The sequence below is a fragment of the Montipora foliosa genome, chromosome 2, assembly GCF_036669935.1.
Source record: "Montipora foliosa isolate CH-2021 chromosome 2, ASM3666993v2, whole genome shotgun sequence".
Taxonomy (NCBI): domain Eukaryota; kingdom Metazoa; phylum Cnidaria; class Anthozoa; order Scleractinia; family Acroporidae; genus Montipora; species Montipora foliosa.
The window spans coordinates 58546646-58561645 of record NC_090870.1 but is presented as its reverse complement, the minus strand read 5'-3'; the positions used below and the strand labels follow the sequence as shown (position 1 = coordinate 58561645).

General features: G+C 38.5%; 2 protein-coding genes across 3 annotated transcripts in view; one reads left to right on the top strand and one right to left on the bottom strand.

Moving 5' to 3' along the window:
- Positions 1-569, bottom strand: part of LOC137993687 (peptidyl-prolyl cis-trans isomerase-like 1) — an 8392-nt gene extending 7823 nt beyond the window's left edge. The window contains exon 1 of the mRNA XM_068839665.1: positions 413-569. Within this exon, the coding sequence (XP_068695766.1) occupies positions 413-493 (81 nt within the window). The 5' untranslated portion in view covers positions 494-569. The remainder of the gene's footprint in view (positions 1-412) is intronic.
- A 199-nt stretch (positions 570-768) lies between these two features.
- LOC137993686 (ankyrin repeat and EF-hand domain-containing protein 1-like) lies at positions 769-14090 on the top strand. 2 transcript variants are annotated; one of them, XM_068839664.1, is made up of 16 exons: positions 769-1107; positions 2289-2483; positions 3032-3141; positions 3241-3345; positions 3910-4183; positions 4953-5113; positions 6170-6299; positions 6646-6758; positions 7858-7881; positions 8468-8512; positions 8886-8981; positions 9129-9216; positions 9982-10156; positions 10587-10784; positions 11419-11552; positions 14068-14090. In XM_068839664.1, the coding sequence occupies exons 1-16, from the start codon at positions 978-980 to the stop codon at positions 14073-14075; spliced, it is 1986 nt and encodes a 661-aa protein (XP_068695765.1). In that variant the 5' UTR covers positions 769-977; the 3' UTR covers positions 14076-14090. The 2 variants fall into 2 exon arrangements, with proteins under 2 accessions (XP_068695765.1, XP_068695764.1); XM_068839663.1 differs by lacking the exon at positions 14068-14090 and adding an exon at positions 13398-13646.
- Positions 14091-15000: the final 910 nt, after the last annotated feature.

The following is a 15000-nucleotide window of genomic DNA, read 5'->3' as shown; positions in this document are numbered from 1 at the left end:
ACTTCCTTGGAAAGTCACCGGGCCACTTTGTCAAGTATTTCGGGCAACGTGGCCCTGTATTTTATAAATGAATGAAGGGGTAGTTTCTAAAGAAACTGTGGTGCTGCGTCGGTGGGGAAGTAGTATACAAGAATTTGGTTTATCAACGGAGTTGATAATGTAAATTGACCACCGTACAGAGATTCTAAAAGCTGACGTTTCGAGCGTTAGCCCTTCGGATTCGCTCTGACGAAGGGCTAACGCTCGAAACGTCAGCTTTTAGAATCTCTGTACGGTGGTCAATTTACATTATCAACTCCGTTGATAAACCAAATTCCTGTATTTTATAGTTAAGTCACATAACAAATGAATGTCCAGTTGATCAAGCCTTGTGAATGTAGCCAACAGATATTGCAAAATCGAAGAAGCATACCATTGACGTTTCTAAAGAAATCTTCGCAGGTTCAGCCGCCATTTTGAAAGTGGTTTCTCTCGAACAGATTTCTGGGAACATTCATTCTTTATGGGGAGGAGGGCTGGGAGTTTATCCTTAGTGTGAGCTTCAAATATTTTTAACCATAACTTTACCCTCTTGAAAGATGATTTGTTTTAACATATTAAAAAAATCCTCATGCTTCCTTCAGTTTACTTTTGCGGTTTTATGTGCCTAGAGGGTCAAGTACTTTCCAAAAGCTACCTTTACTTCCCCTAAGAAAATAGAACGATAACACTTGAGCCAATCACGAGAAAGAACACGATGTTGTATGAAACCCTAACAACGAGAACTTGACGACATGCGCGCTTTCAGTCAGTGACCTCTTGGAATTATCAGTAACTTCTTAACTTTATGATTTCGGCTTCAGTAGATGACTTCTCACTGGAGAGGTTTCTACAAACGCAAATGACTTTGTTACTTCTTTATCGAGAATAATAGGAACAGGAGAGGTTGTTACAGGTTTCTTCACTATATCTGTCATCAACCGAACACTTTTGACACCATGCCGGTCGCACAAGATCGTTTAGAACAGCTGCAAGTTCTGAAGCTCCTTCAGTCTGTTCGGCACGAGGATGTGGAACAAATCGAAAAATTGACCACACATGGAGTTCCTTACTTGATTAACTATTCGGGTAAGAGCTTTCTCTGCATGCTACATAGCTGTGTTTCGTCACAGTTCTCCATGGATTTTTGTGCATAGATTATCCAGATTAGTAACTAAGAGAATTAATTTTAATTTTATATTGCTTTTTAATACGTCGTATTCAAGGTAGGATTTTATATAAATTTGTAAATTATGTTTTGCTTTGTGCCCTGTTCAGAACCTCGCCTGGGATATATTTATCAACAAAATTCTACAAATTCTGAAGGAAGGCTGAATTCCCTCGTTCTCACTTGTTCACTGAAAAGCAGTGCGAATCTCCGTAAGCTCAATAGCTTCCAAAAGTAAAGTTTAATTCAAGTTTACGTCAACCAAAGTTGATTTTTAAATGAAAACCTTGGATTGCAAATATATACCTAATACGAGACACACATTACAAGATGCGCTGCATTCAGTTTTGTGATAAACAATGCTAAGAAAAGAGGAATCTGTTACTTGCATTTATTTCCTGTTTGAAAGTAAGCTTACATTGTATTACAGTGATACAATCTTTACAATGCAAATCTTTATTTGTTCACGAAATTCTATTCACTGAAAGTGGTCTTTCCCAAGGATCCTTTAATTATCAACCAGTAAATATATATTTGTTAAAATTAAAATACACAAGAAAGAGAATACGTTTGTTATATAATTGTCTTAACTTCTGAAACTTTGCAAAATTATGAAATATCTACATATAAATTAAAGTTAAGGCCATTTGTTATTAACAATAGCCATTTTAAAAATGTGCAGAGTTTTGGCCTAATCTTAAGTAAGCCCCAAATTTCTGGCAGATGGACCCAGGTGGTAGTGCCTGTAAAAATGAAAATTCTATTAAAGGGGACATACGTTTGAGTGGCCTCCAAAGTTAGGGCATCAAGTAAACAGATTAAGTTCAGAATGCCAACCATTATGCCTCTGGATGATAATTATTTGTTGCGGTGAAAGTTCGGTACATTGAGCTAATTAACAGTACATGTATTTGGTGTCCAGCATGCATAATGTTGTCGACATTTACTAATTGTCTGAGATCAAGCAAGATTAGTAGGTCACTTGAACAATAAAATGACTGATCACAGATAAGCCATTTTATCTAATGAGACCTATAATTTATACCAAGTAACTCAATAATGATGACTCGTCGCGTTTTCAATTTTTCTTTTGAAATCACAGAACCCGAGAATGGGGAGACTGGACTTCATTTAGCAGCTTGTAAGAATAATGAAAAAATGATTACTTTACTGCTCGATCTTGGTGCCAGCCCAAACATGGTGGACTTAAAAGGACGCAGTCCTGCTATGCGGGCTGCAGAATTTGGTCATGTCCAAGCATTGACTCTGTTGACAGATGCAGATACGGACTTGACAAGTAAGGAAGTTACACAGCATACAGGTTTTGTAAAAAAATTGAATAATTAGGAAAAAAGATAATAATTATTATTATCATGCTTACATGCTTTGCTTATTAGTCTACTAATAAATTTATGTTCCTGGTCCTTATCCTAGAAGACTTGAAAGTCTTCACCAATTATGGTGTAATTACAAAAGCAGCACTTATTTTTGAATAAGACACTGAGTACCAGTCCATACAGAGTTCAAACCCGCTACATGTATCTCCTGCACAGTATTCCGATTGCCAACCATTTGAGCCAAATTGGCAGTTATGGTTCTGGTGATACCCTCGCTGGTTCTAATAGTCCATCATCATTACGGGCTTTATTTACTCAATCTCATCATGGCAACCATTTTATTACAATATGAAATGTGTCATTATCAAAAACCTCAAGACCTTGACTAATGAATCTGAGGAGATGACATTGGGAGGGAACTTTTTGACACATGATTTATCTTGAAGGAAGTGTTTGTTAAGAGACTGGAGTTAATACTTTACAACTAATTATTTTTCTTTGCAAATAGTGAGAGACCTGGATGGAAAAGGAATTCTGTTCTACTGTATCCAGCCCACTAAACGTCATTTAGAGTGTCTACAAATTGCCGTAAGACATGGCGCAAGCATTAATTATGTGGTAAGTGCCATTTTTCTTTGTCTGAAAGCATAAGTTAAAAATTCATAAGTTTTTTATACTCATTATTTATTTATTGTGTAATCTTGTCTTTTTTATCAGAATAAAGAAGGCCAGCCTTTATTGTTTGTGGCGGCAGAGGCTGGGCTTGATGACGTTGTTGCGGCTTTGCTTATAGCCGGGGCAGATCCCAACAGTGTTCATATGGTAGGTTACCTAAAGTATGTTAAAGATAAATTTAAAAACCCTGTTCATGTACATGTAATTTATTAAAGGTTACAGTACCTCAATTGACACTCGATCTGCAATCCACCAACATGTGGACCCTCTATCGACTGAGAGTCGACCACTGGTCTACCAATAAAGACCGTCAACTGTCAATCATTGAAAATCCACTGATACATTACCGACATTTCGCCGTCATATTATTGATGCTTGATCAACTTTCTGTCGTTAGCCACCCCGATATAATTCGGCCGTAACTCAATCCACATATCGACTGATATATCGGTCGATACGTCAGTCTTTATTTGATCAGCAGTCGACCAACCAATGATCCACAACGATCACTAGTCGATCTGCAAAGCTATACGTGAAAGCCCTTGCAAATTCCAGGGGCACCCCACAGGAAGCATGCAAAAATGGGTAAGACCACTGGCAGCATTGGCTTGAGGTTAGCCTTGCCTAAATTGCATTTACAATAGCCACATTCAAAAACACTTTTGAACCTACTAAATAATAAATTATTATTATTGGTACTTTGGGTTTTAGACATCTGGTCGAACAGCTTTACACGCTGCTTGTGCTACTGGTAGCGTAGGTTGTGTTAGGGAGATCTTAGAGGCTGGGGCTGATTATGACACAGTGGATAGTGAAAATTACCATGCCGCCCATAAAGCAGCACTGAATGGTCACTTTGAAGTCATTCGGGTGCTGGCAGCTTATGGTGCAGATCTTGGTAAAGTTGCGTCTGATGGGAACACTTCTCTACATTATGCTGCACAGAAGGGATTTGGACCAGTATGCAAATTCCTGGCACAGAGAGGTGATTTTGCATTCTGTTAAAATTATCAATTTTTTATTGTTGAGAATACATGTATTATAAAGATGAAGTTGATGATTTTGGTAAAAATGCATACCATAACTAATTAGCATTTAGACTGTCTCGCATTTGAAGTACAATGTAATGTTTAAAAAACAAGCAACAGTTTTTGGATCCGATAAAATGTGTGCTGCAAGTTTTTTTAGCAGCTTCAAAAACATTCCACAACAAGCGTGTCCCTCTGGAGTCCAAACAAAAATTCAAATTCTTAGAAGAGAACATTTAAGCAGACAAGGAAAACAAGTTTGTACGTGTATGCTTTATACATTAATTTAAAAGAATTCTGATGAGGAGTGTTTTATTAGTTATAAAGTTCGTGCAGCCACATGTTTTTTTATGGGCAACCTGATAGGTGGTTTTGCTCTTGAATAGTCCATTTTACAGTTGTGTGCTTTATAGTTACATGTACCTGGCCTATGAATGAAGTGAGGCTGGAGTTGACTGTTTTGATTGAAACCTCACTACTTTTCTTAATATGTAAATTCTTACTAATTAGCATGAAAACATCATCATTAACATAAGAAAAGGAGGGAGGTCTGTATCATAACAAGGTCAACACCAGCCTCACTTTCATTTAAAGGCCAGGTAACTAAGCACACAACTGTAAAGAGGTCTTTTGGTAATGAGTATTTGAATGTTGGATAATTATATACTAAGTCTTGTATGTATGCTTCACATTAATATCAATGACTAATCGAGTTTCAATGAACAGGTTGTCCATCCACATTAAAAAATAAAGAAGGGAAAACCCCAAGACTGTTGGCAAAGGATAATGATCACAAAGAGGCACTTAAAGAATGTCGCAAAGCTGAAAAACAGTCTGCTAAGCTAGCAAAAGGAGGCAATAGGACAGGAGAACCATATGCCATAAGAGTAAGTCCACATTGAGATAGCGGATTACTGTGTATTTAGCAGGCTTGATGTGGTAGCCAAGAACTGAAGGAAAATATCATGATCATGATGCTACCACCTGAGTCTGCACAACAACTTACTCCAAGCTTGTTAGCTGTTTTGCTTTTGAGTATCGCCTGCCAACCAATACTCTGGTCCAATCTAGCGTGTGCTCTTTTGCATTCAGCTCATAGTACTGTGTGACGTTCCATAGTCACACAATCACCGAAAGTTGCACAGGCTAACCCAACGCAAAGCTATGCTCCCCTATTACTGCCAACTTGAGTCAATTTTTGCTCTTACAGCTGCTGTATCTAGTAGATTGCATACTTAACGTAAATGTCCGTAAGGAACAGAGATCTACAAATGTATATTAACCTCATTTTATCTGAGTGGTTGTTTACTAGCAAGTTAACAGGCTCTTGTTGTTTTCTTCTGTTGATTTTATGGCCCTTTAACCATGAAATGAACTGGAAAAATGGTGTGCAGTACATGTAACAAATTATGTACTAAACCCTGAGAAAACAACATTGGTGACGTATTGGCACTGATACAATGTAAAATTAATTATTTTGCTGGTAGTAATCTCAGGAAATCCAGCCAATTATTAACCGGAGGAAATTCGCTGATCAGGGTATGAATCCATCCCATACATGTAGTTGTATTTACCAACAGAGCTGTGTCTTTACCAGACAGTAGTATGTGGTGCTGGTATTTAAACCCATTTTTTCCATGCATTGATCCCAGTCCTGTTGTCGAGTAAAATTGTTAGACAGAGTAAAATCTGCAAGTCTCACTCTTAGGGCTGTTCAAAAGGTTTAAGGTCTGCTTTTGCAAAGTTATAGAAATTACAATGATACATGTACAATCGGTTTAAAAATTACTTCATTATTTAGTTACTGACTGGCCCCTTATGATCAGTAATGAGACATCCATGAAATTTTTTCAATGGCTGAACATGACTGTTTTCAGTTTACTTTAGTTTTAAAAGTATCTTTCAATTTTCTTACAGTTGTTTCTGATATTATTCTGCTGCAGCTCTATGACTGGATCCAAGAACACGAACAAAAAGTATTAAACATTTTTCATCAGTTTGATCCAGATGAAGATGGACGGAGAAATGGAAAAATCACAAGGGACAACTTTGTTATGTGCTTACAAACAATCAGTAAGTACATGTAAAGTACTTATCATAAAGCCTCAGATCTTACACCTTTTCTCCCTTCTTAATACCAAATAAAATTAATGTAGTATAATTTAGACAATTTTGTATGTGATGTATGTCTATTTTGTGAGAGGAAAACCTCAATCAACTTGAAGCAATAATTCAAACTTATGACTTCATTTCACACTCTCTGCTCTCTTTAAGTGTGCTGCCTAGTCACTATCATTGTTTTCTTGTCTACCACCTTAAAACGTTTTTATTGAAAGTCCTAAAATGACGTCTCACTGCCTACAGGGATGTGTCTCTAGTTTATTTTATTGTCAAGTGGTCCCTTTTTGTCCTGTTGTAGATTGCCCTCTGGAAGTAGACGAGTTAAATCAGTTGGCACAAACGCATGACACCAACAAAGAAGATGCTGTAGATTATGCCCTGTTTCTTACATGTAAAAAAATTATTAATAAGGTTTGTTAAACAGCTGTTCCTAATTTCCCTCAAAAAAGCTACACTACATTTTATTTTATGATCATTAAAGAATACTAGTCTTGATAGTCCCACTAGTCATTACACTGTACATGTAGCAGAACAAAAACCTCAAAACTAACTTTCCCAGTGGGCCAGTAAATGAGTTTTCGCTTGCATGCACTAAAATATTGCTTGCTCATCGGGAAGTCTAGGTGCCTTCGTCAAAAACCACAGGTTGAAAAAGTTAGCCAGGATTTTAACTTTTTCTCATCTTTGTCTTAGGTTTGGAATGGTTTCTGACTCAGAATAAATTAGCTTTTAGTTGTCTTATTGTTAATTAGATTTTAATTGGTTTTTACTAACAAAGTTTTAATTTAATGATGTTTTGTTGTGTTTTATGTTTTATAATTCATTTATTTTATTTCATAAATTTACACTGTATCTTATAACATTCTGAAGCACTTGTAACTGAATATATTTGTATAGAGGTTCACCCTATGCAAATATTGCTATTATTATTATTATTATTATTATTATTATTATTATTATTATTATTATTATTATAAAAACAACTATTTATTTCACTTACTTACATTAAAGAAACAGAAATGATTGATAATAAAAAATTCAAAATTCTATAAAATTACGAATTCCATGATGCAGAGATATTAAAATCATACAATCGAATTATACTAATGACGGCTAAACCAGTGTCCATAAAACGCCCCGAGGATAAAAGCATATAGACCGTGTATCTCAAATATCCACACTATCTACAGTTATTTTACAGTCTAATGACTGTAAAATGACTAATGTCTAATGACTAATGACTAATGACATTCTTATTATTATTAATTTTTTTTATCATTATTTTATTATCAGTGTTATCGTTATTTATCAACTTGACACTTTCCAAAAGACTTGCTTAGTGCTCTGGGTTACATTTCCATTCCCTATCCACCTGGAATGTACTTTCCCTAGGAAATCCTACCCCAGATTTTCCTGCCTCAACTACTCCGTCATGACTGAATGTCTTTTCTGGTTTTCATGAATGTGCGGATAAATTGTGGATTGAGTGTATTCTCACTCTTTTTTGCAGCAATTTATGGTGGTGCTTGGAAAGGTAAGTATCATTTTGTTCTATTAATGATGTGCACAAGAAATGACTGTATTTTAAGAATCTACGCATAAGTGAAAGCAAAGGTCAAAACTACTGTAAATGAATGTTACAACAGAAGGGGAAGAAACACTGAACTCGACTCAGATAAATCTTAAAAATGCAATTTCTCTACAATAGTTGCGGTCACACTCGAAAGAAACACAGTGTAACACTAGTGTTGATGCTACTCTCTGGTGTTTTGAATGCCTAGGGAACACTGAACAATAGAACTTGATTTAACACTAGTGTTAACTCCCTAAATGCGACCCCAAGCAGTGTTGTCGTCTGATGATCAATTCGAAGAAAAAAAGAAATCTCGAATGATGTGCAAATTTTGGGAGCTTATATTTGAACAATGCCTGTCCAATCAGGTCGCCAATAAGTTCCTAAATGTCCTGAACATCGGTGCTTAACACTACTTCATCAGTCCTTTTGTCCAAATGATATTGTTATAGTTTGTAACAGTTTGCTTCAGAAACAAAATTAATATGTTGTAGTGTTGTTTTAGATTTACTTTTTTGCTGTAAGACACAATGGTTTTCTTTTCTAGAAAAAGAAGAAAAAAGGCGGTGGTAAAAAAGGAAAGAAAAAGAAGGTAATGAAGTTGATAAATTAGTGCCCTCATAAACATATAGACCCTGTCGCTTTCCCAGATGTGGGCTTCAAAAGGAAAGGAACTTTAAGTGTTTAGTCGTTCTAGCGCCTCAGCACTAATTGGGGAGACTGTAAACTGAAATTAACAATTAACGCAAATCAAGTCATATGTTCGTTATTGAGGAGGCGGGAAAATCGGAGTACCCGGAGAAAACCTCTCTGAGCAGAGTAGAGAACCAACAAACTCAATCCACGTATGACGGCGAATCTGGGAATCGAATCCGGGCCACATTGATGGGAGGGTAGTGATCTTACCACTGCGTTATCCCTTGCACCCCTTGATTAACTGACCTCATTTTCTTTTCTTCTATTAGGGCAAGACGAAAATCCCCCTGCCAATCTGTACAGCCCCAGACGGCCCCCGCACACGACACGGGGGACCACCGGCTGACTTTATAGAGAGATATGTGGTGAGTGCATCCTGCTTCACTGTGCATGAGTTATTGCAATTAAGTCAGTTTCTTGCATCACTATCAGAATTCACTTCTTTGATAAATGCTTTTGCATAAAATTGATTATGGGATATTGACAATCCTCTTGTTTATTCTTATATCTAGCATTTCACTGACAATACAAGATTTGATCGTGACAATCCACCATCACATCCAATTCAAGATGATTCTGCGTGGTACCTAAATTTTCCAGGTGGGTATAGTTTCATGTAAACAACGTTGTCTTGTTTTGGAGGGGAGCCAAAAAACCGAAAGTTGCTAGGTGGATAGAATTACATAATTGCAGTTATGGCTCACAGTTTGCGTGACGCAGTGGCTAATTTATCCCTGATAGTCACTGTTGGGTAGAGACGACAAACAAACTCTGTCCATTTCTAATAAATCAAATTAGTCAGCTTGAAATTAAATCAAGCATTTGTTTTTCAGACAAGGAAAGTCTGAGGTATCTAGAGAAAAACCTTTTAGAGCATCGAGATCCAAACTCGACTCAGATCCATGTCGATTCGGGGAATCAAACCCAGGAAGGATCGGTAGAAGTTGAGGGTCCGAACCGTCGCGCCTTCTTTGCTCTTCATATTATATGCACATACGAATTGCGATCTTTTGACTATCGAGAAGAATTGCTTTATTTTAAATCTACATGCAAAGACTAAAGTAACACACAAAGAGCAAAACTATTCTCGACAGGTTATTTAAACTAGAATTAAACGTACTCACAAAAAATAACATGGAAATCAACGTAGACAAATTTGAGGCACGCGGAGTGCGGGGAAGAAAGAGAAAGATGTGCTGGCAGGGATTCAAGATAATTCCAGATTAAGAGCAAACTTGAGTGCTACGAAAGAAGACACTTTGCAACGCATGTCAATATTCGTCCCCTCGCTACTTTCAGGAATCTGCCGTAACAAGTCATTTAATTCAGTGCGGTTTTAATGGTGACATCTTTTTACTTGGGCAGATATTAGTTACATGAACATTAGTGATGCCGCTAAAGTTGGTGATTTAGAAACATTAAAGTCCGCATTTGCCCGAGGAGTGTCAGTTGATCAACGCGACAAGTATTACAAGACGCCGCTAATGGCGGCTTGTGCCCACGGAAACATCGATGTAGCTGCCTATTTATTACAGATTGGGTAAGTTACGTTGTCATGTTTCCTGTGTACGTGAGTGTGTATGTATAATGTAAGTTGTGTATGAAGGAACTACGAATTGAAAGTCCGGGAACTTATCCACTCCGCCACGCTGAATTTCGTGCATGTCCTAACGAAAATATAAAGATTTTTCGCTAGAAGGGAAACGTGAACTATCTTTCTGTTTTAGTCCACATTCTTTCAGAGTTTCATTTGTGAGCTTTTCAATCTGTGTTCTTTGGGCGTTCTGGCGCTCCTCATTTCATATAAGGCGCATGAGCTTTTTTATGTCTCTGATTGAGGTAAAAGACCTGAAGCTGTTCGTCGACAATATGGCAGACGCTCGAAACGTCAGCCATTTATCTTTTAACGTTGGCAATTCAACTTTTATCAACTCCTGTGGTGTATAAATGCATTAATTTGTTTCTTTCAGCGCGGATATAAATGCAAAAGATAATTTCAAGTGGAGCGCATTGCACCATGCATGTCATTCTGGACAAGTGGATCTTGTTCAGTTTCTGCTAGATCGCGGTGCGGAAATCGATGCACAAACCATTAATGGAGGAACACCACTTATGAGAGCGATTGAAAGCTCCAGGGAAGCTGTAGTGGAACTTCTCATATCCAAAGGGTTGGTCGAAGCAATTTTTTACATGGTTTTATTTTCAATTAAAGCCTATGCTTTAGTTCTTTATGAACTTTATTCGCTACGCTTCGCACATTTTGAATCGTTCTTTTCGTTTTGGTATAAAGTAGTTTTTGTACACAATTTGAAGTTTCTGAATGAGATTGCCTTAATTTGGTGTCCTTTCGCAAGACGTTCTGAATTTTTGAATACGAATTTTAGTGTTTCGATGATCCCCATCCACATAGGAACTCGGTCACAGAGAAAAAAGTATCCCTTCAATTTTAATCCGTCCTTGTGGGAGGCGTGGTGGCCTCATGGTTAGAGTGCTCGCGTCCGGATCGAGATCGATCGAGTGGATCGGATTGATCGGATCGGATCGATCAAGTGGTCCGGGTTCGGGTCCTGGCCGGGGAGATTGTGTTGTGTTCTTGGGCAAGACAGTTTACTCTCACGGTGCCTCTCTCCACCCAGGTGTATAAGTGGGCACCGGCGAATTTAATGCTAGGGGTTATCCCATCCAGGGGGGAGTAGAAATAATCCTAGTCGCTTCATGCTACAAGAAACCGGAGATAAGCGCCGGCCTGATGTGCCTTCTGGCTCGTAACAGGGACTTTACTTACTTTTACCTTGTTTTCAGTGCAAAAGTCCAGCTTGAAAACAAAAAGGGGCACACTGCATTAGACGTGGCCAAGGCGTACGCGGACCCTCGAGTCGTCGCCATTGTTCAAAAGAGATGGGATGAAATACCGCCACCAGTGGACAAAAAGAAACGTAAGTAATTTCATCTTGTATAATAGAGTTTAAGTACTTGTGTGTCCAATCACAAGAGACGCCGACAATCGAGAGAGCCAATCGAAACACATTGCAAATTCCTTGCAGCCGTCGGTAAGCGCGGGAAATCGTAAGTCAGTTGCCTGTGATTGGTTGAATTGTAGTAAAAAAGTGCAATCCCAAAATTGCTTTCGATATTCAATATAACATGAAAAGCGATCCTACATTTTCGTAATAAACCGAAATCTTAAGTAATGTCACTGTTAATTTTTTTTTTTTGTCAAAAACAGCAGAGGACACAACCGTAGGTGTAGTACACACTCGGGCGTCCTCTGCCTCTTGTATCATAAGGGAACTAAAGCAACGACAACGGCGACGGCAACGAGAACGTCACAAATTTGCATATTTAGTGGGCAAAAACAATAGGTTTTCACGCCCCGCACGTGCGTTTTTCACTTTATAAATTTGTCCATTTCTTTGTCGTCGTCTGCAAAACAACAATAGGGAGCTTAAGATCTACGACGACGACGTCGACGAAAACGCCAGAAAACAATGATATCATTGGTTAAAAGAGCATAAATAATCGTGCTGCACGTGCGGCACGGATTTCAGCTCACATTTTTGCGGTTCTCTGCATGACGACGACGAGAAATCACTAAATTTTAGGTGTTGACGACAACGTGAGCATGCAACAGAGAATCTTTCATTCTCTATTTTCAGTCTGAAACCGCTCGTACCAATTTATTTTTAGGATACTTCGCCCACATTGTACGACATGAACGAGATGGAATAATCGCGAAAGACTTTTACTAGAGCAAAGTTCTATTTTGAGGTGTCGTTTTCGTCGATGTCGCCGTCGTAGATCTTAAGCTCCCTAATGTGAAATAGCCAATTTGCGGTGTTATGAATATCGTCAGTACTTGAGGAGAAATTTTCTCCCCTAAATTAAGCGCCGTTCCGACCAGTGTCACTTTTAAAGAACGACCTCACCCTTGTCATATTAAAAAGGTTGAAATAGTCACGAAGTGATTACTATAATGCTAATTTATATTTTGAGATGACGTTCTCGTTGCCGTCGCCGTCGTCGTTGCTTAAGTTTCCTATTTTTCCATCATGCTTAAATACATGTAATCTGTTGCCAAACAGGCCATCACAACAAATATCTATTTATTTCAGTAAGTACTGTGTTCCCTGGTTATATGAGTATCGTTTTCGTTTTGTTTTGAAGCGAATATAGGCAGTCGGAATGCGCATCCTACATAAGCGCGAATCGCCGAGATAAAGTCGCTTCAAAATAAAGCGGGTAAAGTACGCTCTGGCACCCGACTTAAGTATGTGCAATACCTTAAGAGATTGACATTTTTACGATCTTGCCTCTCAACTGCGTTTATTTCAAGAAGTTGTGTCTGTCCCAAGGCTGATTACACTCGTAGGTTCTTTTTCCTATCAACTTGCGTTTTCCCGGCCATGTGATTTAGACGGATTGCGTTTTTACAGTAAACTACTGAAAAGTTTTTTTAACTTGCTGTTTCAAAGGTTTGCGTTCAAGTTGTTTGCATGGTTTGTTTTTGAAAAGCTGTGTCATCTTTCGACAAATCCATTCTTAAGTTACTCTTTACTGTCCTGCAGAACAAGGCGCTTAGTTTCAATTAATTATTCTTCGCTGATCGATTTGTTTTGTCTTAATTCATCGCGACTACTTTCCTTTCTTCCCAGAGAGTTGCGAGCTTTTAGTCTTTGCTTTCGCTAACTTTTGTTCTCTGTGTATCCTTTACTTAAACTTTATTTTAATGAAGTTAATTCCTTTCTAACATTTGTTTTTTCGTCTTCTTTGTGTCTGTCAAGGATTCCTGCTCTCTTCTTTTTCCTCCTCAAACCTTGTTAAGCACACGCGAAGATCTTTATGGCAAAACACCTGGAATCAGGAGGCAATACCAAGGCATACACCTCTCTCCTTTTCTAACTCTGTGTTTCTTTACGATCGCGGTCTTTCTTCGACTCCCAAGAGGGCGTTTTGGTTTGAGTATCTTTGTGACAGAGAAGCCCCGACACTTGCTCAAATAATGAAGCGGCAGTGATCACACCAAAGAGGAAGAGTCGTGTTGTTGATAATAAGAAGTAACTGCATTCTTCAGTGTCTTTAACTTTGAGGAGTGGTGTCTTTGAAATTGGGCAGTGCATTTCCATCTTGTGTTTTCACGTGACGTCACTGCGGGCATGGTGTTTTCCAAAACAATGTTTCTGAGCCCGCGAGACTGAGCTGAGCACCCCCACCAAACCATTTTTTAACGAAAACCGCTGGCCAGCAACCTGGAGGCTTGGGTCGAGGCGAGGCGGGGGACCCAGCCCCCACTCATTTTTCGCACGCATTTTTTTCTCTTTCCCTTCTATCTGGGAGCTTGGAACAGGTTAGTGGAACGGCGGCCATGTTAGTGTACCCAACTAATCCTCCGGGAATTGAGCTCTATTATCATGCAAACGTTTTCTTTTCTTTTCTTTTCTGTGGCAAAACAAGGTTACTGATCACGTGAGTGAAAACACTCTATTAATTGTCTTTTGAATCATTGGGGAGTTTAATTAATTAAGAAACGACGATGGCTGCAGCAACGACAACGCCACAAAATTGGTTAAAAGAGGAAAAATAACCTTGCTACGCGAGCGGTACGCATTTTAACACATATTTGTGCGGTAAGTAATCTGCATAACAACGACTTAAAATCACCAAATCTGAGGTTTTGACGACAATGTGAATACACACACACACTTGAACCTTTCACTCTGCGGATTAAATCTGAAACCGCTCGTACCCAATTTTTTTTTGGATACTTCGCCCATATTTTACGACTTGAACGAGTTTAAATAATCGCGAAAGACTTAAGATTGTGCAATTTATATTTTGAGGTGACGTTTTGGTCTACGTCGCCGTTGTTGTAGATCTTGAAGTCCCTATTAGGAAGCTTAAGGACGTCGACGGGAACGAGAACACCAAAAACAATAACATCAATGAGCAAAAACACTAGAGATATTTAGCTTCACGTCTTCGTGAACCGCGAACAGCAAAAGTTATCACGTGACCATGATTTTCCCGCTATTTTTCGCGTTTGCCGTCTACATAGCAAGTTGTTTGTGGGAAAAAAAGAACCCCAAAACCATTTTCCGGTAAGTCTAAAGGTAAAGGAAAAAATTAGGTTGCATGGTTATAGGTGGTTATAACTGACTCCTTACCGCAATTTTCTTCATGAACTCACGTTGTCTCGCTGTTGACTCGCAAAACAGCTTTATCGAAACTCGCAAAACTTGACTAGTAAGGATTTCATTTGATATAGCGTCTTTTTCCAGACACAATTTTTACAAAGACTCCGAGCTGTTACAGTAAATACTCGAGATTAACCGGCAGAGCCTGAGGTCCACAGTAGGCACGTGGTGGTGCACAACGCGAAGCTAAAGT

What these genes read in the sequence shown, in the direction of transcription:
- LOC137993686 (XM_068839663.1), top strand. Translation starts at nt 978, where the DNA reads ATGCCGGTCGCACAAGATCGTTTAGAACAGCTGCAAGTTCTGAAGCTC. An exon ending in ATCCCAACAGTGTTCATATG is followed by an intron (nt 3,346 to 3,909) that starts GTAGGTTACCTA and finishes TTTGGGTTTTAG; the next exon opens with ACATCTGGTCGAACAGCTTT. An exon ending in GAGAACCATATGCCATAAGA is followed by an intron (nt 5,114 to 6,169) that starts GTAAGTCCACAT and finishes ATTCTGCTGCAG; the next exon opens with CTCTATGACTGGATCCAAGA.